General features: G+C 40.3%; 2 protein-coding genes across 2 annotated transcripts in view; one reads left to right on the forward strand and one right to left on the reverse strand.

The window, feature by feature from the left end:
- Nucleotides 1-19,776, forward strand: part of NAIP (NLR family apoptosis inhibitory protein) — a 27,809-nt gene extending 8,033 nt beyond the window's left edge. The window contains 14 exon segments of the mRNA XM_026866482.1: nt 29-136; nt 9,278-9,582; nt 9,584-9,655; nt 9,657-9,952; nt 9,955-10,080; nt 10,083-10,205; nt 10,208-10,290; nt 10,904-11,005; nt 11,007-11,086; nt 15,971-16,038; nt 16,041-16,082; nt 19,427-19,476; nt 19,479-19,594; nt 19,596-19,776. Of these exon segments, the coding sequence (XP_026722283.1) occupies nt 29-136; nt 9,278-9,582; nt 9,584-9,655; nt 9,657-9,952; nt 9,955-10,080; nt 10,083-10,205; nt 10,208-10,290; nt 10,904-11,005; nt 11,007-11,086; nt 15,971-16,038; nt 16,041-16,082; nt 19,427-19,476; nt 19,479-19,594; nt 19,596-19,776 (1,752 nt within the window).
- Nucleotides 19,777-21,652: 1,876 nt separating this feature from the next.
- SMN1 (survival of motor neuron 1, telomeric) lies at nt 21,653-26,753 on the reverse strand (the record flags this gene model as incomplete). Its single annotated transcript, XM_026866484.1, has 9 exons — nt 21,653-21,879; nt 22,593-22,678; nt 23,659-23,769; nt 24,297-24,368; nt 25,383-25,517; nt 25,909-26,109; nt 26,341-26,502; nt 26,587-26,658; nt 26,733-26,753. Coding segments are annotated over 8 exons (831 nt in total), but the record flags the coding sequence as incomplete, so codon positions are not given.
- Nucleotides 26,754-26,755: the final 2 nt, after the last annotated feature.

Raw genomic sequence — 26,755 nt, forward strand, 5'->3', positions numbered from 1 at the left:
AATATGGTTGTAAATTGTCTTTTTCCAGTATCGGGTGATCAGTGGGAAGTTCCATATCATTGGGCATACCATACAGCATTTGGGGATATGCCAGTACCGGTTCGCAGCTGGATTCGAATATTCAGAAGCACTAGGGGTAAGCACTTAACCCAAGACATTTTTGTTTCGAACATTAATTTGCTAAGTTGTTTCTTGATTTCCCCATTCATTCTTTCTACTTTCCCTGAGTTTTGTGGATGCCAAGGAGTGTGAAATTCCCACTTGGTCCCTAGGGAAGTTAATGTCTCTTTAACTACTTTAGATACAAAATGGGGGCCTCTGTCGGAATCGACTACTTCTCTATTTCCATACCTAGGGATGATGTTTTCTAAGAGTATTTTTACCACCGTGTTTGCTGTTGCTCGAGCAGTGGGAAAGGCTTCTACATAATATGTGAGATGATCTACCAATACTAGGAGGTATCTGTACCGTCCTACTTTTGGTAGTTCCATAAAATCAATGTGAATGGTCTGTAAGCTAAATCCCTTCCACCTTGAACCTTTTCTCTTAATTGATGCTTATTAATCTTCTGGCATGTTAAACAACTTTTTACTATTCCCTTAGCAACATTATAAACTCCTATGCACATGTATTTAATAGCAAACTGATCTACTAATGCTTGTACTCCCCAGTGAGTTTTAGTATGGAGGTCCTTCATAACTCTCCAAGCCACTGCCTTTGGGAGAACCTTCTTCCCATCAGGCAATTCCCATTTTCCTTGTTTTTCATTGATTCCCATTTGTTCTAACTTTTCTTTCTCCTGACTAGTGAATGTGAACCCCAATTTAGCGGGTTCTGTTCGTTCGTTTGTGTTTGATTCTGTTAGTCAGCACCAGTAGTGCAGCCCGTTTTGCCTCTTGATCACCAGAATATTTCCTCCGATCTGTAGTGAGGTGCCCTGTTGGTGTCCCCTTATATGCACTACTGCTATTCTTTTAGGGCCTCTTAATGCTTGAAGAGTCTGGATAATTAGAGACTCATGTATTAACCCTTTTCCTTGCGAATTAATGAGTCCCCTTTCTTCCCAAATTTTTTCCAAAAGTGTGAATTACCCCAAAGGCATATTTAGAGTCCGTATAAATTGTCCCTTCTTTTCCTTTTAAAATCTGTAATGCCCTTAGTACCGCATATAATTCACAAGCTTGAGCTGACCAACTAGGACTCAGTGGTCCTGACTCTATTACTTCTAGGGTGACTCCACCAATAATTGCATAACCTGATTTTCTCTTTCCTTCTACCACTTTAGAGGATCCATCTACAAAAAGCTTTTCCCCTTCTTTTAATTCTGTTTCTTCTAAGTCTGGCCTGATTTTTGTCTGTTCCTCAATGGTATGGAGGCAATTATGGTTTAAACTTTCACTTGGTTCCCCATACAGGAATTGTGCTGGATTTTGAAGGCTAGTTACTTCAATCTCTAACTTTGGTGAGTGTATTAATATTCCTTCATATTTGAGGAGTCTTGCGTCTGTTATCCATTTATCTGCTTTCTGTTGAAGCACTCCTCTGATGTTATGGGGGGTTAACACTTTCAGATCTCCCCCAAATGTGATTTTATTAGCCTCTTCTACTAACAAGGCCACTGCCACTATTGCTTGAAGGCATGTTGGCCATCCCCTACTTAGAGGGTCTAGCAGTTTAGATATGTATCCTACAGGCTTCTTCCTAATATCTACCCAAGACTTAGACACAAACTGAGTTTTTAACAATGCCTGCCCCACAGGGGTGGCAGGATCTACTCCTGAGTATAACTGTAAGCTTTTTCTCAATCTTTCAAGCCATTCAGTGGGTGTTTCATCCTTCTTCTGCTGTTCACTTAAAGCTTTATTAATATTCTGCCCTCAGGGAACTGACTCCCTAATTCCTTGAATTATAATCATTCTTAAATCTGCCATATGGGTTCGGTGGCCTGGGTCTTGATTATTCCAATTAGGTCTTAATAACGGCCACTTCTGATCTGCTGCAGGACCCAGTTGATGTTGCTGGTCCCAAAGTCTCATACCTGCCCTCCTAATCATATCTCGCTCCTCCATGGTAAATAAAATTCCTAGGATAAATTGTAATTCATCCCAGGTATATAAATTTGGGCCAAGAAATTGGTCTACCCGTTTGGCTACGCCAATTGGATCCTCCAATAGGTTCCCCATTTCTTTTTTTAAGTCCCTCACATCTCCAGTGTTAAGGGGAACAGCAACATACCCTGCTCCTGGTTCTCCTTGTGCCCCTGCTCCTGGCACAAACATCTCCCTAAGAGGGTATAATCTCCCTTCCTTAACCTTACTTCGGGTGACCCGCTGAGGGGGTTTGGGAGATTCAGGGTCAGAATCAGAATTATTTTGTTCATCTGAATTCTGGGGAGATGGTCCTTGATGGTTTGGGGCATATGGAGGTGGCCATAAGTGATCGTCTGATTCCACACGAGGTTTCTCATGTTTCTTTTCCTTAAGGGGAAACAGAGAAACCGGCTCTGGAGTTTGGGACATCCAGACAGCAGCATACTCACTCTCTTCGAGATTTTTGGGTTGTTTGTTATTTACCCACATATTTAGTTCTTGACATAGCCAATCATCAAAGGACCCAAACATGGGCCAAAATATATGTGGGCTCTGGAGGGGCTGTCCTCCCCATACCTTAATACAATAATATATCATCTTCTTTTTGCTTTTATCCTTGTTTCTTGGGGAATTATTCCAATTCTTTAACATTACTCCTAAAGGACTACCTGGTGGGATATCTGGAAACTTTCCCTTGCCCCCACCCTTGGATCCAGAGGGCTTGCTCTTCCTCTGTCCCGTCTTCCAGAGTGCCTTCTTTCACACACACACACGCTTCCCCTTATTCGTGACTCACTCCCTCGTGGGCTACGAGAACTGCACTACTACAGGTTCCGCACTCAGGTGATCTCTTCGAGACCTCTCACTCACTCACACTTCTGGGATCACCAACCCCAACCGAATCGGAGTATCGCAAATACTTACTGCTCCCTGGAGTCTTCGACCGGTCTTTGTGCACGAAATTTAAGGGGTTCTGCAGATTCTTTTGCTCACTCTCGAGTCCGAATTAAGGGGGTTCGGATATCCAGCGTTTGGCCACGAAATTCCCAGGCTGGGGCTATCCGAAGATAGGGCGCCTCGCCTGACCTGAGGTTTCGTACCAAAAGATCTGGATCCGAGTCACGGCACCAAATTTGTTATGGATTAATCATAATTTAAAATGAAATCACCACCTTCAAATTTGTTTCAGTGGTCAGTAAAATTTATTATCAAGCGAAAGTGAGCAAAACAGCGCTGGGTGTGCCGGGGAGGCTTTGCTCCACCAAGACACACCCCTTACATCCCGAAACGGAGTCCTTTCAAAGTGCAGCCTTCATGAATATTCATGAGGGTGGGGGTGCTCCCTGAGGGGTTTGCAAGTCGTCAACAACTTTTCGCGGGGTTTTCCTTCGCGGGGTTTTTGTGGCCAGGGAAGGTTCGCCGGCCTTCCACCGCGGGGAAGGAGGGGACGGCTCAGCACAGGTGGGCAGGTAGCCATAGTCCAGACATGTCCGGACATACCACCATTTGGCCTGAAGACGGCGGCCATTTTAACTCCCTTTTAACAACTGATTTTAACCATAAAAAACTATATACATAACGCCTTATCTCTTTTTAAACCTTAGGTTACATGTAAAGTGCAAAAACATTTAGAGGCATAACACTGTCTGACCACAACAAAGTTCAGGTACAATACAACCTGATGTTAACACAATTTCTTTTCATATTTAATTTACTGAATAATATATTTAACCATAACTTGAGATTTGAATAACAAATATCATATAGGTTTTATTACACTCACAGTGTACTTTTCACCCTTCGCCTGGAATGTGATGATTTTACAAGCTTGCAGTGCTCTTATCAGTCTAGGCTCATTACTGGTCTTGAGTAAGGTGATTTTTGGACGTCCTTGTTCATGCTTTATAAGGTACAGGCACTTCTCTCTCTTGTTGCCCCCCCTCCCCCTTTCTTTCACTCTTTTAAACAATATCATTTTATCATGTTAGTTCAGTTAAGCACTTGCTGTTAGTTCTATATAATTTGCAATAGTTCACATGACAGTTCACCTTTCCATTGTCTTTTCGCTGATTTTGATGAACAGTGTACCGTCCATCACAATCCCCCCTTTTTCTTTTTACCATTTTGTTCATCAAATCTTTTTATTACATCTTTTGCTATTTCCAAAATAAGGGTTTTACTTGTCTTGGTTTTGTTCTTCCCAATTTGTTCATACTGTCTCCTTTTAAGTGGGCTGCCTCTAATCTGTTCTTTACAATTACTACTATTTTATTAAAAATACAAGGTTCAAATGTTAATACCAAAATTATTAAAATTAGAGGTCCAGCTATGGTTGATAACAGTGTTGTTAGCCATGGGGAATGACTGAACTATGATTCGAACCATCCTCTGCTACCACTCTTTTTTTCTTTCACTTCCTCTAGAATGGGAAGTAAATCTTCATGCTGTAGCATTTCTTTCAGCCTTTTCAAATTCATTCCTATTCTTCTGTTTCTATTTAGGATAGGTGGTTTTAGGCCTAAACAACACATGCGCTTTGGGCTGGGGGCGTGGAAATCCTTTTTCTAGCTGCGTATTTGGAATTCCATTTTGGAGCTCTGGAAACTATCACAACCATTATGGATTGCATTTCTGCTCTGGCTTTAATTCTTGTTTTATCGGCTATTGCCTTATTTGTTATATGTTTCTTTTTTGTTGGTGTGAATGTCAATTTTGTAAGTTATCTTCACGTTCCTCTGCTGCTTCACCTGAATCTCCTCAGCAGCAACCACTGCAATAATCTGTTGATTCTTCTGCATCTCCTCCTCAACTATCGTCCCCTTCTGCTGCTGTTCCTGCTGCTGCTGTGCCTGAACCTCAACCATTGACCTCTTCCGCTGTTTTGCCTGAGCCTCAACCGTCATGTTCTTCTGTTTTATCCGAATTTCAACTGCCTTCGTGTTCTTTTGCTGACTCTCTGGAATCTCAAGTTTAGTTTGTAAGATGTCTTTGTTTTATAAAGTTAATTTGTTTTAATAATTGTTAAAAATAGTAATATTGTTTACTTGTTTTGGTTTGAAGTTACAATAGAATTTTCTAGATTCGAATGACACATGCGCTTTGGGATAAAAGGGGGGTGCGGAGAGCCTTTTTCCCACTGTGCATGCCGATCCCGATCCCAGCAGACCGGAGCAGCCGACCATGTGGACTCGCAGGGTACCATCAGCTTGTACTATTTTGTTGTTTATAATTACAAAAAAAAATGGATCATATTTTATAATATTTTTAATTCATGTTACCTTTTTTGCCTTGTTGGCAATCATTTTGCTTATTATTTTTATACTTTTGTTTTGTCCCTATAAATGTTTTCCCTGAAGACTGTCACTGCATCCCTCTGCTGATTCGGCAGGGCCTTAAAATCAGTTTATAAAATGTTATATTTGTTAAAATTGTGCCAGGTTATATGTTTGTTAGATAAAAATGTTTATAGTTGTTAAGAATATTGTTAAAAATATATACTTGTTAAACTAAGATGTTTTGTAGTAAAGAATACTATTAAAATATATATATATACTTGTTAGTTATGATATTGCACTTTTTCTATCTTTTTTCTTTCTCTTTCTGTACTGTTATCTTTCACACCACCATGATGGCAGCAATGTTGAGCCACGGGGTGGTGTAAGGGACTTTTTGGACTTTTGATTTGTCTCAGCATTGCTGCCTCCATGAACACCACTTCCTGGCAACAGCATCCTGTTGTTGAGGAGGAGTACGTTTAGAAGGAGACAAATAGTCCCTGACTAAACTACAACATCCGCTAAAGGCAAAAAACAACAGCAGCCTTACCAGCACCCATCGAACTGCACCTGCACGCAAGCCAGGTGGAGGGGAAACCACGGCGAGGATGAAGACGCCGCAGATCGGCCCCTCACCAGCACGACTACCATGGACACCTGGGCATGCGCGTACGGAGGACCATGGGGCAGCATATAGAGCAACGAGCCCCATGGAGATGGGCGGATAAATCGTGGGGACGGGGACTATAAAAGGACAGACTACGTACTCCTCTGAGAGAGAAACTGAAGAAGATGATTGTTAGAGGATGCTGTTTGGTGGAGACTAACACGGAGCCAAGAAAGTGGAGCATCATCAAGCCACCAGAACATCGCTGGATCCCTGGTCGTGGTGGTGGTAATTAGTTGCGCCTTTACCGTGTTCTTGCTTAGGGATTCTGACCTTTTCCTTCTTTTCCTCTCTGTCCTATCGCTCTGATCAGTTGTTATAGAGAATAAAGTTTCTAAGGTGATACAGCATCTGACCTCGTTTGTGTCTTAATCTCGCTTTAGACTTGGTTCATATTCGTAAAAGACCTATAGGGAGAGATAGAGGCCAAGCCAAATTAGTCTCCTATCCAAGTTTCACAATTTGTTGTTTGATCAAAAGATTGATCTTTTCTACCTTATTACTCGACTGGGGATGGTATGGAATATGAGCTGCCAATCTCATAATGGAGGGGTAAAGTTTAGTGAGCCTGTGGTTACCTGTGTCTGGATTACTCATTGATTCTGCTACAGTATCAAAGACGATTTATAGGGCTTATGAGGGTTATTCCTAAATGTTTCAGCATTTACGGAAAAAATGAGCCAAACAATTATCCACAACGCTATCCATACTCTTAAGATAATTGGTGGGTTCCTAGTATGGTTAAAAAGTCTTACTTCTTCTCTAAGTGTTAATTCCTTTAGTATCTTGGGTGTCATGCCTTTGATCCCTCTGAGGTCTCCTCTTGTGGACCTGGAGAGGCCTGGTCAATATAGAGAGATTGGTAGTTTTAGCCCCACATCATTACGTCTTTTGATGAACAAACAGTGTACCATCCATCACCACTTGCACGTTCCCATCACCCAGCCCCGCAGTGGCTGGGCAGCCCCGGTTGCAGCAAGGGTTTGAAGAGCCTGTCCCGGCAAGGGGGAAATCCTACGCGGTGCCTCCATCCATAGGTGAGGCTTCCAAAGTAGCTGTGAGCGGGTCCAGCCATATATATACCCAAAAATCAGCAAGCCAGAATATCTGGCACCTTCATTTTAAGCAGAAATAATCTGGTTTCAATCTCACATTAGATTCCCCCAGAGCCTGGTCAGGGCTCAAGGGAGAAGCAAAGGGAGTTTCCCTGCTTATCTAGTTGATTTATGATCAAGGTCACACATCAGGTCACAGTGCCAGATAACTGTCTCTGTGGCCCTGTTATCTTGCCCACACACAAAGGAAGATAAGGATATATTCAAGATACACATGTTTTATGATGTTTAAGCTACATCTTCTATGCATATTACACTAATGATTACACACCAGGTTAGCAGTTTCAGTTCAGGGCCTGTTGCTCAGGCTTCAACACGTCGACCTTTTACATCAGAATAGGTAGTTTGTTATAACTTAGTATAATACCTATTAGCACAGTGGTTATCAGTTATCAAATATACAGGATACATCTATAGGTCAAATCTGGCTTGGGCCAGTTGTCCAAGCCTTAGCACTTCAAGCAGGGATAACCTTCCACTGTCTTTTGCTTCTGGTGCTTCCTTTTTCCAAATACTATGGCTATTTCAAGGGAGTGGTTTTGCTGATACCTATGTGTGAACTTCTGAGCAAAGAGTTCATTCAGAATAAGTTTTACTGAGTTGCTGCAGAATAGTACTGATGTGCAAGCACAGAATTAATAACTCAGAAGTAAATTTTCTATAGTTGTATTGCCCAGACACTTTCTTTACTAGCCTTCAGTAAATCCAGAAATGTCTATTATTGACAACCAGAAATGCCAAAACTATTTGAGATATACATGTATCAGATGGAGGCATTTTGTAAGATTTGAAGGCACTGAAAGCATGTTTTAGAGCTATGAAAGCATAATAATAGTTTTAAACTCATGTTACTGAAATGGTGGAGGGAACAATAAAAGTCATAGCTGCCAGTTTATTAATGAAGATTCTTTGTATTCACCAACATGCATATCTCCGTTTTACTGCAAGTAACTGAGGCTGTTTCTGGTAGGAAGCCCTAGTTCCCCAGGCTACGGCATAAGTATACACTATTTTGTCTGAAATTCTTCAGAAAAGGAGCTCTCTAGTGTCATCTCTTAGTAAAAGTGCAGGAAGTCAGTGAACATTTGTGGGGTTCATTGTACTTAAGTTGAATATGCAGAGAATAAAATGATGCTTCATATGAGTGACAGATTACTGTGGGTTTTTTTGACAATACATATACTGCATATCTGTATAATTATATTAATGTAAAAGTACATTTGCCTTATTTCAGCCATTTGAAAATACCAAAGTACAGCTCTGATACATTTATTTTGGGACAGATTATCGATTTTGTGGAATAGCTCTATACAGAATTGATGCTCTGTACAAAAACTTAGAAACCCTATCAGAGCAACAGCTTTAGAGAGTGTGATGCAGAGACTCAGCAGCTCTGTAGGAAGTTAATTTGTGTCCAGAAAGGATGTTTAGGTCAAGTTTAACATTACTATGTTTGCATGGTGCCAACTGAATGTTTCTGCACCACTCTCTGAGACTACTTGTGAGGCTGGTAGTCCACTTGTTTATTGACACAGTGCTGCATCTAAGCTAATTATTCTTTCCAGACCTTGGAAGGCCAGGGATTGTTGCACTGAGACACCAGCATGTCTCTGAACAGAGCTAGGTCATGTCCATCAAAGCTTTTTAACTCAAATATATCACTTGATTACTTGCTACACACAAACTAACCCCACATTAAACAACATGGGTGCAAAGCCAACTGAGTAGAACGAAGAGAACCTGGGAATTTGGTTTATACAGAAGTTGTTATAACATTTTTTTCCATTATCTAGGAAATCTCAGGTTCTTATTACTCCAATTTAATGTACAGCTGACTATATTTGGCTTTTGTATACAGAATCAATTTTTCACTAATTTTTATTACTTAATGTCATCCTTTTTGCAGACAGGATACCTGTTGAAAGTCAGTGTCTTCAAGAAGCAAAGAACTTGGCCAAACAACTTACAGAGGTTCACAGTGATAACAGCTTCAGTAAATAGTTTTCCTTTGGGAACTCAAACCATTTGGCTATTGACTTGAAATTACTCTGTAGGATCCTATCAGTTGTCTCAAAGGATATTAACGATCACTCACTACAGCAGCTCTTTCTTCATTAAATCCTTGCAAACCTTAACTCTGCCATTGTGCTGGAAGGTGCAGCAAGAAGTGAAAAAACAGCATTGTTCAGGAAGATAGCTCTTCTTTGAGCTTCAGGCTGCTGCCCCATTTTGAACAGGTTTAAGTTCGTATTTTATCGCTCCCTGAGTTATGCAAGGTCAGATCAGAGCATGGTTGATATTATATGCAATCTTCCAATAGGATTTGTGGGACCATTAACAGCAACAACTCTAAGAGATGTAATTCATCCACTGAAAAAACAGGTCTTAATTCTTTTGGATGAGTATAGTAAGATGAATTCAGTGCCCCACATTGTAAAAGAACTTTGCAACGACCACTTTAAGCACTGCAGAATTCCCTCTGTCCATCACTGGGTGTGTACTAAAGAAATTTCTCCTACAATATTGACCTTGTGAAGCAGCTTCTCTTTCAGCTGGTTGGTACTTGAAAGTCTATGCAGACCATTGAAAAGACACCACTTTTTATGGGGTCTCTCACTGCATATTGGGTACAGCACCCAAAGCATAACATAATCAGTTATAAGGCTATTTTTAAAGCCTATCATCTGCTCTGTCACTTACTAAAATGCAGTGAAGAAAGAGAACATATACCAGCTATGTTTTCCTCATGTGATGAGCTTGCCTTAACAAGTCTTTCTAAGCCATCCTTTGACTTCACTGAGTGTGATCTGAAGCAGGAGTTGATGGAGATGAAGATGTTAGGCTGGGTTTACTGAGCAAATTTACTGCTCAAAGGCTTCATCCAGTTTATAAATTCTTTCACCTCTTGTTCCAGGAGTTTGTTGCAGGGAGAAGACTGAACTCCTGGTTTCTGATGAAAAAGAAAAACTGGAGTAAGGGCTTCAGTACTTGCGGCAAGTCAACACATTTAGACTAGAGCTGGGTGCTATAGCTTTTTTATAGGTCTACACTTGCAGCTTTTCTCCAAAGCAGTCCCCAAAATTATATCATATTTATTTAAACTGATAGATTGCAAGGAGTCATTGGAAAGCTAGTCAGAAAATTAACATCTGCAGAAACATTCAGCCCTTCCAATAAGTATGTTCTTCATTGACCAGTTAAGTTTTATTGATCCAAAACTGCTTCTTCCAGTTTTCATTCAGTATTTACTGGACTTTGCTAGTTCTGTAGTTTATGAGAGTAGTACTGTTTTGTAGTGCTTTTTAGTTCCTAAGAAGCAAAGGTATTTTTTTAAGTCCATTTTTATCACCACAGAAATCTAAGTTGTGTTTTTTTCAGGATTACCCAGAATCACTGTCTCTACTCAGTAGTTTTCAGGTTGCAGGACAAGGAAGTGAACACAAACAAGAATTTAATATATCTGAAATAGGTCCTAGCTATTCTTCATTGGAGATGCCAATAATTGACAGGGATTATGCTCCTGCTTTTACACATTTTAATGACATAGCGCAAAGTTGGACTGGATGATTTTCAAGGTCTTTTCCATCCTAGACAATTCTGTGATTCTGTGAAAAAGTGAAAGAAGATGAAAAAAACTATCAGCTTTTTTTCACAGGTGCAAGGACATCTACCAGATTCCATTGTGTGTCCTCTCCTACTTAACACAGGGAAGATGCTGCTTTTAAAATGTACGTTCAGCAACATAGTTCCTTTCAGGAAGCTGACCTCAGAAATTTAATGTTTTCTGGTTTGGGTTATATTGAACTTCAGCTGCATAAGAGTCTTGGATTTGTAGAAGTTATCCAACCTGCTATTGAACAGTTCAAGGAACATTTTAAAAAAATTTAATTTCCATCCTCCTAACTTGAGGATAACAGATCAAGAATTACTTCTTTTAATGTCTTTTGTGGAATGTCTTGAGATAGATGAAAAAGAAATGCCAGATACAGCATACTGAATTTTGGCAGAATGTAACTTTTCTTTCTAGTTCCCTTTTTCTTCCTCTCTGCTTAGTGCCTGACATCTGAACAGCTCCATATACATGAATAATAAAGCTGTCTTCTACTATATGCATTTCAGAGGATAGGCAGCCATTATGCATTAATGGATTTCCATCCTGGCCCCTAATTTCAGACTATGACCTCAATACTGGCTTTTGATCTAAGAGGTGTATGTCACTACAGGGGCGGCACTGCACTTTAGCAGTTCTCTGTGCAATACAGAGGACAAGCTAGGAGGCACCAACAAACATGCGCTTTCTGCTTGGAGCAATCTGACTAGGTCTGCACTGGGCTTTCAAAACAGAATATTGGGCAGTACATGAGCCTTTATGGGATTCTAGCAGACGTATGCTCAGGCTGCAAGCAGCAGAAGCCTCAGTGAAGAATCGGTTGGCAGGGAAGGGCAGTGGTACAAAGAGGATAGGAAGAAGCAGTCAAGAGAAGGGAAGCCAAAGATGTTAGGATGTGAGATAGTGAAGTTCAGATACAGAAACCTTGGCAAATTGTCAGAAGAACAGAGGGACTGAGCAGATCAACACAATTTCATTGTACATTTGTCTGGCTTCATTGCAGAAATTCTTTTTTCAAAACTGGACAAATTAATCTGCCTGGAGAAACTGTCAGTGAGTGTGCTGGGTTTGTGTGGTGGTGGTTTTGGTAGCCAGGGAGGGAGCTACAGCAGCAGCCCCTATGAGAAGCTTCTTGAAGCTCCCCTGGCTCCTAGTCAGACCTGCCTCTGGCCAAGGACAAGACAATTAACGATAATGGCTATGCCTCTGTGATAACAGAGAAAGGAGCAGGGGGACTTTACGAAGGAGTTTCAAGGAGGACACATATGCAAACATCAAGGTCAGTGGAAGGAAGGAGAAGGAAGCGGGGGGAGGTGCACTGGTGCAGATGTAAGCCAAAACATCTTGCTAACAATTTTTTTTTTCTTCATCTTGTTTTTTTGTCTTGCTAAATATTTTTTTTGAGAATGAAGTAGGTCAATGTCAGTGTAGCTTCTGAAATGTGCAGCTGAAGGTTGGTGCTTTTGTGAAGAAGAAAGGGGTTTGGAGACAGAAATAAGACAATTAGACAGAATAGAACAGAAATAAGACAATAAGACAGTTGGGGCCTATTCTTGAAGATAACAGGAACAAGCTCAGGACAAATTAAAACAAACCAGCTCAAGATACAACACAGCTGCCCAACTCCTCCTAAACAGACCTCTGTGAGCTTGAGTGAGCACTGAGGTCAACCAGCAGACATGGTGAGGAAGACTACCAATGACCACCGGGGACCCCTCGAGACCACAACCCAGCAAGGAAGCGCATGCATAATTAGGATGTAGATATTGCAGTTAATTCCAGGAAATCTAATGTAACTAATTTCTTGGAAAAATTATGAGCATGTATAATCTGACTGTATATTAACTGCCACTTACAGATACGGGGGTGCACTCACCTTTGTGAAGCTATTTGCATGTGCACCCAGCGCTGCAATAAAGAATGCTGCTTTCTAACGCTCCAAAATGAGTCTTAAGAGTGTTCCTCTGCCGGCTTTTAGAGTAACACAGATACCCCCTGTATCCCATGGTGAGATGGCAGTGTCACCAGAACATGATAGAAGAACTTATTGACACCAATGTGATGTAGATAAGCAGACACTCCTTTATTAATGGTTGGGTGCGCAGGGGAGTCGTCTCACCAACAACGCACACCTAACTCGTGTAGCGTGCTGATTATATAGGATACACTAATACATATTAATCAAGATCTCATATATAAACATGCTAATTTCTGTAACTCATCTTCATGTTCCCACCTCTTTGCAGTCATGCGCACCTGAGTCCTGAAATGAGTCGGGGGGCAGGTTTGGCAACCACCACGGACTACTGACCTAAAAGAAAGACCCCCCAATGTCCTTGGCTCAAGGATTTTGGCTCACATTGTGATTTTAACATGCTTTTAGTCCCTTTCACAATGTAACTTCTAGAACACCTGGTTTACAGGGCAATAAATTGTCCTTACTGAACAGTCTAACAGTGGTACCTCATCATGAATCTTATTAGAACAGAAATCTGGTTAATGATTATTACCAGCCTATGTGGCCTTAGCCTGGGACTTTACAAAGGACTGTATAGCAGCATAACTGGTTGTATGGTTACTCTAAATCATTTCTTATTTAAATCCAAATCATGAAAATCAGCTCAAATTAATAACAAAACAGTAACAGCAGGGCCGCCTCCCTGCCAACCATGAAGGTCACAGGAAGAGCAGAGCTTTGCCTGCAGCCTGTAGAGGACCCCTGGGACTCTGTGGGTAGAAGAAGCCCGCACTGTTGTAGTTGGGCACTGGGAAGACTGCAACACGTGGAGGCAATCCATGCTGGAATGTTACCGGAAATAAAGACTCTGGAAACCAAGATTAGTTTAGAGAGGAGATACTGCTTGATTCTGTGCAGGGTGCTAGGTGGAAAGCATCCACAAATCAAGCACACCACACAAAAGAACTTCAAAGTATTTATATATTCCAAACTACAGGATTACGTATTTACTATAATGATTATTGGTTAATTACTTATTACTTCTATCCCTTGTTGGTTAGTAACATACTCGCTCCAATTTTCTGTGCAAGCTAAAAGGGTGAGGGTGTTTCAGGATCTTAAACTGCTGATTTACACAAAAAATTTTAACAAACTTCCATGGTCCAGGATGTTTCTCTTTTTCAAGGACAGTAGCTTCTGATTAGATCCTTATTAATTATTGTTGATCATTTGAAGAACAGACTGACCTATCTGATCCATCCAGTTTGTTCTTGTATTTGACGAGAAACATTTGTATGGACGATAATATACACTATGTGTCCTTGGGTACAATGAGAAACATTTGTGGGGCCTGCAATGTGTAATGGGAAACAGTTTTGCAGCCTACAATTCCCAGTAAACAATACATTATTTCCTATGGATAGTAAATACATAAAAATTAAGCAACTCTGAACAAAGTCCTTTGTTCAGGGTAACAGGAGCATCTGGAGAAGAATGCACCCCATGGGGAGGATTCATTGCAGAGAAAGTTTGTAGAGGCCTGTCTCCCATCACAGGGATGCCACATGGGGTGGTGGGAAGAATGCAGAGGAGTGCTTCCTCCTGACCTTGGAGGAAGGAGCGTCAGACTGAGTGCACCCCTCATCCCCTCCCCCTGTGCCACTGGGGAAGAAAGTAGAAATATCAGGAAAAAAAAGCTGGGCCCAGGAAGAAGGGAGAGGTGGGGTGAGATGTTTTTGAGATATAGTAATTTTTCTCACTGTCCCATTCTGTCAAGTGTTGGTTTTGTTAGTGTTTGAATTAAAGTGATGTTCTTGTTTTCTTCCCCTGATGTCTGTCTTTTGCCTGCGACTGTTTAAATGGGTGAGTAACACCTCCCTGTCCTGATCTTAATTCCCGAGACATTTTTTGTTTAATTTTTCTCCTTCCCAGCACTGGGACTAAAGGAGTGAATGAATGGCTGCTTAGTGTTCATTTGCCCTCTGGGCCTAAACCATGATAGTGAGTCAGTATGAGAACTGCAGCATATTTGATACAATACCTGCTGACTTCATGAACCTCTGTAACATGAAGACATTTTTGATGAGCAGAATGAAGCTTGAAAACTGTTCTAGGCTGAGTAAGGTGCACTTTAAAACTTCAAGTACTGTATTTCACTAGAACTTGTTAATACCAAGTAGCAGTTTTAATTTCTCCTTTAACAGGCATGTAGCTTCTCTGTGTTGTCTTCCCATTGCTTCTGCCCTACAGCTTCTACTTTGAGTTTACTACCCCAATAAAAAAAGAGGAGATGAATCTTTCAGTGCTGTAAATTCATTGACCTCCATAAGTTAGTGTGGAGGAGTGAGCAGGACTGTATTCTTTGTTTTCCTGGTGTGATTATTTTTCCTTCTTGCTACTCACAGTCTGCTGTGAGGGAGAAGGAGCACAACTGGCAACTGAGTCCAGTTCATGTGCATAGCTGCTCTGACAGGTCAGTGAGTGGGTCGTGCCCTCTGTTTTGTGTGGCCTTATTCCAGGAAGACACTTACTTTTCAGTCTGAGGCCCCTAGATAACAGATTTTTTTGTACACTATGATAATAACTACCCAGCTCTACTTCAATATAAACATACAGTATAAACCAACAGCATTCAGTGAACTCTACCCTCAATATCTCAATAGCATTTTACAATGTACCTAAAACTAATAATTTTAGGGGAAAGGTGTTCTGCTAAATGTCAAAAAAATATTTTTTCATATGTGAAAGAGACTGGAAATGCATCTATAGCAAATCTTGCTTGCATTTTGGCCAGAATGATCCATTACAGTTCTAATTACAAAATAAAACACAGGCCGTCTGATTTTAACATTTAAACTGAGGAATCAATTTGCTGCTCCCACTCATCTTTTTATCTGTCCCATTTGCTTTTGTTATGATATGAGATGCTTCCCTCTACAGTAAAATTCACAGGTGGAGCTAGGATACCCTTCTTGATTTTTGACCTTTGTTCACTAAATTTCCATTGTTGTAACACTTTGTTTTGTGGTTGAATTTATTAAGCACTTCCAAGATATCTCTGTTTTTCACCTGGACTTCTTCAGCTACTTCAATTCTGAATTCCTTCTGGCAGCAATTTCTTCATGCAAGAAATCAAGATAACTGCGTCATTTTTGAGAGATCAAGATTTTATTTTTTTCAGGTGTGATTTTTTTTTTTTAATACAGAAAACTCACTTTAAAAAACTTAGTAGTTGAGAGAAACTTCTAACTTCCAGGTCCAAGAATGAAAACTTATACTTTCCTTTCCTCCTACTTGCTGCTCTGCCCAATTTTGTCTTTCTCAAAGGCTGGATCTTAAAAGCCAGTATTTTGATGACAAGGAAGCTTGTGAAATCATTGGTTTTTACATAGCTTTCATTTTGGCTGATCTAATTTGACAGAATTATTTTGTTTCAGGTTCTTTTGAAGATCTTAAGAAATAACTTGAACAGCCTAAATGCCATCTGAGATACTGGAGAGTATCTAGAACTAGAATGTTAAATCAGGTATCACAAAGCAGTTTGTGATGAAGGGCATGCATTCATGTCCTTCTGAAGGATGAGCTGAGTGAGATGGGTGGCTGTCATAAACTATGGAATCAAAGATGTTCAGCACCTCTGAAAGCCAAGATGGTCCTCCTGCAAAAGCCATGTCTATAGGGAACAGGGAAATGTTGAAAAGGCTTGAATTTGGGGAAGGGAGGATTACCCTAATTTGTTTTTCTTTCCTCTGGGTCCCTTGAGTTTGGCAATATGGAGGATTCTTTTTATCTTTAGAGGACTCAGTGAGACCCCTTAGACCCTTTCTGAACAAGTTCTGCCTTATCTGTTGACAACCTTTACAAGATCTTGAGTTACAGAGTGAAGTGACCTTTGGAATAATGGGAGCAGCAAACCTGAGGAAGGAAAGCTGGTAGAATCTAAATTTAACTGGGTTTTGTGTTGGTTTGGTTTTTTTTTTAATTTGGCTCTGCTGCTGTCAGTCATTAAAATTACAAGGTTTAGGAAACGTATACTTGTTTAAGGTACACAAGTCTGTGGGACCTGATGAGATGCATCTGTGGGTCCTGAGGGGGATAGTGGATGAAGTGGCTGAGTCACTATCCATCATATTTGAGAAGTTGTGGCAGTCCAGCAAAGGTCCTGCTGACTGTTAAAGGCAAATATAATTTCCCCATTTTTAAATAAATTAAGAGGACGTGGGGAACTACAGGCCCGTCAGTCTCACCTCTGTGTCTGACCAGATCATGGAGTGGATCCTCCTGGAAACTATGCTCAGGTACATGGAAAATAAGGATGTGATTGGTGACAGCCAACATGGCTTCACTAAGGACAAATTGTGCCTGACAAATCTGGTGGCCTTCTATGATGAGGTTACAGAATTCATGGCTAAGGGTAGAGCAACCTGTGTCATCTACCTGGACCTGGGCAAAGCATTTGACACTGTCCCACATGACATCCTTGTCTCTAAATTGCAGAGACATGGGTTTGATTGTCGGACCACTTGGCAGAGAAGGAATTGGCTGGATGGTTCCAATCAAAGAGTTGCTATCAACAGCTCGATGTCCAAGTGAAGAGCAGTGGCAAGTGGTGTTCCTCAGGGTTCGATGTTGGGACCAGTGCTGTTTAACATCTTCATAGGAGACATGGGCATTGAGTGCACCCTCAGCAGGTTTGCTGATGACCCCAAGCTGTGATGCTGTTGACATGGCGGAAGGAAGGGATGTGCCATCTAGAGGGACCTTGACAGGCTTGAGAGATGGGCCTGTGCAAACCTCATGAAGTTCAACAAGGGCAAGTGCAAGGTCCTGCACATGGGTTGAGGCAATCCCAAGCACAAATACAGGCTGGGTAAAGAGTGGATTGAGAGCAGCTCTGCTGAGAAGGACTTTGGGGGATATGAGTTGATGGTAACTATGAGTCAGCAACGGACACTTGCAGCCCAGAAAGCCAACTGTATCCTGGGCTGCATCAAAAGGTGTGGCCAGCAGGTCAAAGGGAGGTGATTCTCCCCCTCTACTCTGCTCTTGGGAGACCCCCCCTGCAGTGCTGTGTCCAGCTCTGGGGGCACCAACATAAGAAGGAGATGGACCTGCTCAAGTGAGTCCAGAGGAGGGCTTCAAAGATAATCAGATGCTGGAACACCTCCCTTATGAGGACAGGCTGAGAATGTTGGGGTTGTTCAGCCTGGAGAAGGCTCTGGGGAGACCTTATAAAGGCCTTCCAGTACTTAAAGGGGGCTACAGAAAAGATGGGGAGGAACTATTTATCAGGGAGTGTAGGGATAGGACAAGGGTTAATGGTTTTAAACTAAAAGACGGTAGATTTAGATTAGATATAAGAAAGAAATTCTTCAGTGAGAGGGTGGAGAGGCACTGGCACAGGTTGCCCAGAGAAGCTGTGGCTGCCCCATCCCTGGCAGTGTTCAAGGCCAGGCTGGACAGGGCTCTGAGCAACCTGGTCTGGTGGAAGGTGTCCCTGCCTACGGCAGGGGGGTTGAAACTAGATGATCTTTAAGGTCCCTTCCAACCCAAACCATTCTATGTTTCTATGAATCTTAACAGCAAAGGTTGTCTTCTTTCTGCAGCATACAATTTAGGTGTTCTTAATTTGGAGGAGCTCATGCTTCCTGCAGGGAAGGAAATGAAGCCTGCAGCCAAACTGAGTGTTGAGCGGTGTCTACACACGCTGCACCTCAGATGCTTCTCATTTATCCTATGTCTGGATGATGACAGCTTATTAGAAATAGTTGAGTTTACAGGAGAGCTCTTCAAACATGAAGTAACAGAGAAGTTACTGCTTCAGGATTAATCTTATGTATTTATACATTAAAATCGCAAATTATTTGTAATTTTTAATGGGTATAATTTCTTCCTGTTTGTTATATACATAGGCCAAAATATTTCTTGCATATCAAAGTGTAATCAGATTGCTTATATACTAGACTTCGCTGAAACCTCTTTCGGAATGTCTCCACAGTTCCCCTTGTCTTCTACAAAGCAGTGTAAATTACAAGAAGAATAATTGGGAAAAAGTGTGACAAAATAGAGCTTCATCACTTAATTGTTCATTATATTAGCTTACATGTCCTAGCTGTTAAACTCTTTATTACCATAATATTTATTGAATTTAATACTTATTTAGTATAGTCTTAAAACTACCATCTCATATATAGGCCAGGGAAAATGTCTTCTATTGTAAGCAAATGCTAATTATGTCATATCATCTTCCTTCATTTTTGACAAACATTTTAGTATATATTGAGTCCCATCCTGTAAGTAGGCTGACCATAAGGCAAGAGTGAAGAGCATTATGTGATGGTGCACAGGCATGGAGGACATTGTTATACTCAGTATCTTGCATCTGTGCAAAGCTGATCTGGTGTCTGACTTCAAGTGGTTGCATAAGCTGGCACTGTATTTGCTGTGTCTGTAAGAGTGGTATTCAACACACTAGTATCTTATTCTGCTAGGCATTAATGTGCCTGCTAAAGTATCCCCTATTTAGTCTCTTCAGTCTGAGGTATGAAAATGCTTAAATAAGTTGAGTTTGAAGTTCTACTTTTTCAACCTAATAGCAACAAATTGTTTTATTTTTCATGTACAATACCTTAGCTTCACTGTATATTCATCCATGTTCCCTATGGGTTTGGAGCATCTTTAAATCCTTATTGATGTCTCTTTATTTTTGCAGCAAAGGTTGCAAACTGTGGAGGTTTCCAGGAGCTTGAAAGGCTCTCACTGTTATTACAGTAAATTATAACGTTACAGAAACTGGTTAGAAAAACTTCTTTAGAACACTTAATAATATGCCTGCTTTAAAAGAGCTGGACAGTAGCCGTATGTTCACACAAATCAAAGCCAGTGACAGCTTTTCTCCCTTGCATTTCTTCATTGCTTGATCTTGTGACAATGGTGGGTTGGCTCCTTGATGCAGAGAACCTTAAAATATCTGATATCATGAAGGAGCAGCATCCCCAGTCTAGGAGTTTAAAATTATCTTGGCAATGGGTTTTGCCACTTGCACTGATTTTTCTAGACTAGAATAGTTTGAAAGTGTTAGGATTTTGGGGTTTTTTCTCTCCTTTCTTGATTTAGGAATTATATACCTGCATTGCAAGTAAACATACACTGTAAAATCTTCACCAAGATGAAGCACGCCTGCCTCTTCTACAGCAAGGTTAGGTTAATGTAAAAGGACCAAGGGATAAAAGATAGAATTAACATAACTCTAAAAACCTGACTTGCTTTTCAAATATTGTTACAGTTTGTACCCGATATCTTCCAAAGAAAAATGTAGAATTTTGCTTAAAGCCTCTTTAAAATAAATTATTTCTATTCAGTTCTTTTACCTGCAATGAGATCAATTACATGAATCACTTAGGAAATAAAAATCATAAAACCCTTTATGGTCAGGAATACACTAAAAATAGCGGATGTTAGATTTTACCAGCATTAAAAACTGTTAAAGGCCACTTTTTCTAATGCAATGCCAGATACTAAGAGAGGACTAGCTAGCTGACTGAGGCAGATGGCAGTTGTGCCTCTTTAGCAATGAACAGTTGCTGAACAGCTGATGTAGAAGCTTTGCGTCACTGCAAGCAGTCTTAATTTATTTCAGCTAGACAATTGGAAAAAAAAGCCTTCAATATGGTTTAGTGAAATTATGTCTTTCTCTTTTTGCTCAATTATTTGTGGGAAAACTGATTTTCTGACACTTGACCACAGTAGGAAATGGAATTGAATGCAGCAAAGTTCAGGCCTGTATTTGGCTAGTTTTCAGAAAAAACACTGGCATTAACTAAGTTTCTGTCTAGATTCGTGGCTGCAGCCTCTATTCCACAAGTTAAGACTATAAAGGCTGAAATCTAAGTCCATACACTATTACCCTCCCAGTCTCCTTTTTCTAACTTGGTTTTAGCAATGGCACTCAGAAACACTGGTGTATTTCAGCCATTCATCCAACATAGATGTCTACTGAAGCTAAAAACTAAAATCACCGCAAACACGTAACTCCCCTAGGAATTTATTAGTATTTAAAACAAAAAATTAGCCTTTCTGAATCCAGCTCATGTTAAGGATTTTAATCAGACCCTGTCCTGGTTTCAGCCAAGCCAGAATTACCTTTTTTTTTCTTAGTAGCTAGAGCGATGATGTGTTTTGGATTCAGTAGGGGATTTGGTACACGAAGAATGCTGATAACACACTGATGTTTTCAGCTGTTGCTGAGAGATCATGGACTCCAACTCCTCATGTCCTGCCCAGGCTCAGGTGTACAAGGAGCTGGGGGGAAGCACGGCCAGAGCACTGGACCCAAACTGGCCAATGGAATATTCCATATGATGTAACATCATGCTCAGTATGTAGAGGAGGGTCAGCCAGGAAGAAGGGGGTTCTAACTCCCTTCTGGGACTGCAACTGTGGGGTCTTGGTATTTCACAATTGCTAGCCAGGAGTGGGCTGGATATTGGGCCAGAGGTGGTAAGCAATTGCATTGTGCATTACCCTTTTGTACCTTCTAGTATTGTTTTATTTCAGTTATGAAACTGTTTTTATCTCAACCTACAAGTCTCCCTTCACCCCTCCAATCAAAATTCCCCATTCCCCAGGCAGGGGACAGTGAGCAAGTGTCTGCCTGTCAGCCAGGTTTAAACCATAACAGACCTATACAATATCTTTCTTAATATGATGATATACCACTTTCCTGGCCTCTGCCAGTGGTGGCCACTGTAACATATACTGCTGCCCCAGCAGCCTCCTAAAAAAAAAAGTATACTGTAACTGCTAGTTCTGGTATTTGTCATTCAGATACAAAGTCTGAGGAATACAAGAGATGTTAAAATGAGACAGAAATCTACCATGTGGGGTTAAAAGACTTAAATCTATCATGTAGTAAAAAGACTTAAAATTATTTCAAAGTGAAAAATACTTTATTGCTGCAGTGCTTTCTAAATACATGTGATGAGAGGTTTTAAAGAAATAGCCTGTTTCAATGCACATATAATTAGTAGTGCCAAGTTATTTGTTTACTTATCAGGGGCAACTCAACATAAAGAAAAAAAAAAATTAACTGTCTTGAGAAAATTCTCATCTTCACCATCTACCATCACTTTATGATACACAACTCTCAGGGGGAAAGATTTGTACCTGGATTTTAAAAGAAGCAAAAGTTAGTATACAAGAGCTTTTTGTTTTTAAAGAAACAAACAAGAATTGCTCAACTGCACAGAAATTATATGTTGTCACAGAAAATAAGAAAACAAGTCCCCAGGAGAATATAGTTTTTGTTCTATAAGGAACTAAGCAACATACTGGAGAATTCTAAACAAAGGATTTCAAATAAAACCACAGGCACTGAAGTAATGAGAACAGAATTGCTCAACAATATCAAACTGAAATGTTGATCTTGTCCTGAAAAAAACAGTTTAGCTACACATCCTTCTATTCCATCTGTATAAAGAAGCAGTTGCTTCTGAAGGTGTGTACGTAGACAAAAAAAAACACATATAACTTAAAACCATTTTAAAAATAGACCATAAAAAATAAGGTAATTCTTAGTAATCCAAGTAAAATGCACTGTTAATCCTGATGCAGAGATGCTGCAGTTAAAAGAGCAATAAAATACTATTCCTTCATTTTAGCCAAGAAAATACTATTCCATGGCTACTAAGCAACAAAGGGATTAATAGTGGCAGAAGTGATCTTTGTAAGAGCACCGTAAGAGCAGATGGAAGTCCCAAAGCTCACAATTTTTGCACAGAATTAAAAACTTCTTTAGAGCTTGTGAAATGAACTGTGGTTTCAAACAAATCAGTCAAGCAACAGTGTATCTTCATTTAGCACAAAACTACAATACTTACAATCCGTCAAAACGATGATGTATATTCATTTATTTGGCATACATTTCTCTCTCCAGTGCTGCTTCCATTCGACTTTGTTTTAAACCCTACAGGAAACAATTTAGCAAAATCTTATTTTTATTAACATGGAAATGAACTCTTTAGTCACAGAAAAAAATATTTTTGGACAATTTTTTAGTCCTCTACAAATCAAGAATGGCTTTTAACAGTTTGGGGAAATCAGAATGGGCAGTTTAAAAAGGACAAAAGCCAAACTACATAATCTTTATAAATTAGTGGCTTTAGATAATAAATAATTTAAAATCTATATTTCTTGTTCAATTTAAAGTAAATTAAAGCAATCCACAGTTATACATAATCTGAAGCAAGGAATTCCAAAAGTAGTCTTCTGAAGATACTCGATGGCACCAAATCCCTCCTTTCCAACTTCCCCAATGCAAAGAGTTTAATTCCTCGTTCTTCATAAGTGTACAAAGGAAAACAGAAATTAGTACCCTGTCACAGATTTTTCACAACTATGCTGTCAGCTTCTGCTGGACCTTCAACATCACATGAGACAACTACTGATGAATAACCTCTGCAAAAATGCCAAATCTGATCCTAAATGTGACACTACCATCATACTCAAAGAAAATACATAAAAGGCTACTTAATAAATATATTCAAATTTACTCTGATCCTAAATGTGATACTACCACTTATACTCAAAGAAAACACATAAAGTCTGCTGATAAATATATTCAGATTTATTTCACCTGTCTACATAGACAGAACTGGTCATTTCAGAATGGCTATGAAACACTGGCTATAAAAGTACCTCATGGGACTACTCCAGCAGAATAAAGAACTAAAGCAACATCAACTATACAGATATGTTGGCTCATGTGATTCCGAGTCAAGGACAAGAATACTTACACAATACAAAAACACCCTTAAATTTGGCTATAATAAATTAGAATAAGAGATGTAGAAAACAGCCCTCCCTGTCTTAACTTCTTGCTGAGAACAGCAGTAGCAACACAAAAGCAAAGTTACAAAGACACTTCAAGACAAAAGTGGCACATACCAGATAATACCCAGTGTGATAACCACTCATGTACCAGGCTATCAACATGCTCCCCAGTGCTTCATCATCCTCAGGATAATCTGGCCTCATAGGTGGTGGAGGAGGAATCAACTAAGAAATCACAAAGCAAATGTCTGTATTTCAACAGGATATATCCCAGGTTAGATAGCAAACAATTCTAAAAGATCAAAAGATAAAACTGTAAAATAGGAACATATCCTCAATGCATTCTCTGAGAAGGAGTCAAATAAGATGGTATTTTCTGAAAACACTGATATCCAAAGCCTGGGAGAAAGAGGATTCCTATAGGTTGACTCTACAGAAAAAGTTTTATTAGGGGAAAATATTTATCTGCATCAGTAAAATGCTGTTAATCAAACCTAAGATGTAGTTTCTTCAAATATTTTCTCTCTTGATACTCTTACCCACAGCTTCACTGTCACAAAAATAAAGTGCAGACGACACCTTGTGCATTAGATTCTTGTGATATTTGTAACCGAGTTATCAAATACCTGGAAAATACAGACTAACACAGAAATGTGTTCTAAAAACACAGGCGGCAAGCACATTTAGTTAGAAAACTTGAGATCTCCAATACTGATATCTGACACTTCTTTCCTCATTCTCCTACCACTTACCGGTGGTCTTGCTGGGAAGGGTGGGGGGCAGCAAGATAAAAAGAATGGAGATGCCCTGAGTCTTGATCCAGGCTATATTGAAAAAAATGAATAGTGCAAATTAAAAAGAAATTTCAGGCATTAGGATTTTATTCAAGAGAATTATTTGAAGCAATATGCATATCTTAAACTAAAGGCAACATGCCAGCAATTTAATGCAACTGCAATAACAACATACAGTGGTTATTTCTATGGAGCATTCCATGACTAGAAAAGTAAAAAACTTACATTACTTGTGTCACTGAGGTAAACAAGTACTGAAACAGGGCTCTAGTTAATACAAGCCTTTAAAAAAGTTTTTTCTAATTAGAGATCAGTGGTTGCACTCTCACATGAAGAAACATATCCAATACTGCCCACAGGCAAACAGATAATTTCTCTCCTTCTGTGTGGCTGGAGGCACATGCTGACTAAATTCCACTATGCTTTTGAATGTCTTTAAAATGAGCTTAGATACAAATCTATTAATACGGAAGGAAGAAAAAAAAAAACCAAAACCTTACAAAGAAATCTTGTACAAACAGTAAGAGAAAACATAATGCTGCATTCAGCTGCTCTATTAGACTCCTACACAAGAGAAAAACTGAAGAGCATATCAACATCCGAGTCCTCATAATTCAATAGAGAAGCTACAACTGAGAGCATCTGTGACATCCGGACATGACTTTTTCTGCCTTCAGTGTCCTATATAGTGAAACATATCAATAGGGTAGAAAAAGTGCAACCTTAAAACATCAGCAGTGCTATTACTAACAGCATTATCACAGTCCAGGGAACATCATCTCTCTAAAATTACAAAGCAATTGCAAGCAACTGTTAGCTAGGGAGAAGGCTTTCCTCACTAGGCAGCAGCACTGCAAAAGGGTTACACTGTGCCCAGATTATTATGAAATGACATACCAACAGGTTCTAACATGCATATCTGTATATCCATTCTCAAAATGCCTATATTTTGTTTCTAGACAATATCATCCTATTGTGTCAGAATTTATAATAATAATAGGCTTACAGTGGTATATGAATTATTTCAGATAAGGCTGAGCTTACCCTTCCCAGGCCTCCAGCTAATGGCGCTGCAGGAAAATGTAGGTATTGAGAGTAGACACTTGCTCTTGTGTAGTTTTGATATGCCTGGAAAGATTTTTCACTTTCATCGGTTGAATACAGAGTCTCATCTTCATTCTAGAAGAGCAATCCATTTTTATGAGGTGCACTAAACAGGAGTTTACAGCTAGCAATTTTAGTGTGAAAAAGCCTGGAAAGCCCCATTCACATCCTTACCTCTCTCTAGCCCTTCTAGTCCTACTCAGGAAAGATCTTATAACCTCATAACCTTATCTGCTCACCATTTTAGCTATGTAATCTTTCACTCGTGAATTTCTTGTTGTCCCCTTTCTTCCATGCTGGGTTCAAGAAGGGGACGCTTTCCTTCCCACCATCAGCTTGCATCCATTCACAACAGAATCAGGTATCAATTCTCACTTTGAAAAGCACAGTGGTACCACAAATACGGAAAAAGCTGGTTCTCCCAATTTCTCTTTCCTTTTCAGAAGAATGAAAAAGTGTCCCTCACCTCCCCAAAACTCCCCATCCCATTTACTGTTTCATCACTGGCTGGAGGAAGTAGATCAGACAGGTTTTGCTCCTCTTGATTTCCATATCCTGTGTAAGTAACAACACATGTGCCACTCTTCTGATTGATGGCAGCAATAGTTGCTAGGTACAGATTACCATCCTCTGACCAAACAGCATGACAGCTGTCACCAACTTTCCACTACAATAAAAGCAAGAGAGGGAAGTAAATACCTACCACAATCATCAGAGAGAAAGATGTCTTTTTGTAAGCTACTTCTTGTCCCAGCCACGAGAAAGATTACTCCCACCCATAAAATTTTCTTTTATATTTAGCAAAACTGCTCAGCACAACCTATAAATAAGGCTTATAACGTTATCATCCCCCTGACCCAGAATGCTACTCTCCAGGCAACAGAGAAGTACAAAATACAGTACGAGTACCACTAGCACTTACGGGAAAAGTGACCTGTCTCGAAGGCACTATGTTGCTCCTTTTTCTATTTCTGTTCCTTCTATTCTTCTTTCTCCTCATCCCGAGGGGCTGCTCCTGTCTGTCCGAAAGCTCAGAAGACTCTTCGTTCTTTAAAGCAATCTTCGTGAAAAGAAAGGAGAAAGACTAAAAAGCAATGCAGCGGGTCCCGGCGGGGCCCAGCTACCCGCGGGCCGCCCCCCTTACCTTGAAGGAGGCCACCGCCTTGTCGTACGCCTTGATGAGGGCCGTGTCGTCCCACACATCCGAGTCATCGCTCTGCGGAGGACACAGACCGTTTTATGGCGCTCCAAACCCCCGATCCCGCCCCCCGCCCCCCGCTGAGCGCCCACCTGCCCGGTCCCACGCCGGAACA

Source organism: Athene cunicularia, assembly GCF_003259725.1.
Source record: "Athene cunicularia isolate RWA chromosome Z unlocalized genomic scaffold, athCun1 chrZ_part3, whole genome shotgun sequence".
NCBI classification, from domain to species: Eukaryota; Metazoa; Chordata; class Aves; order Strigiformes; family Strigidae; genus Athene; species Athene cunicularia.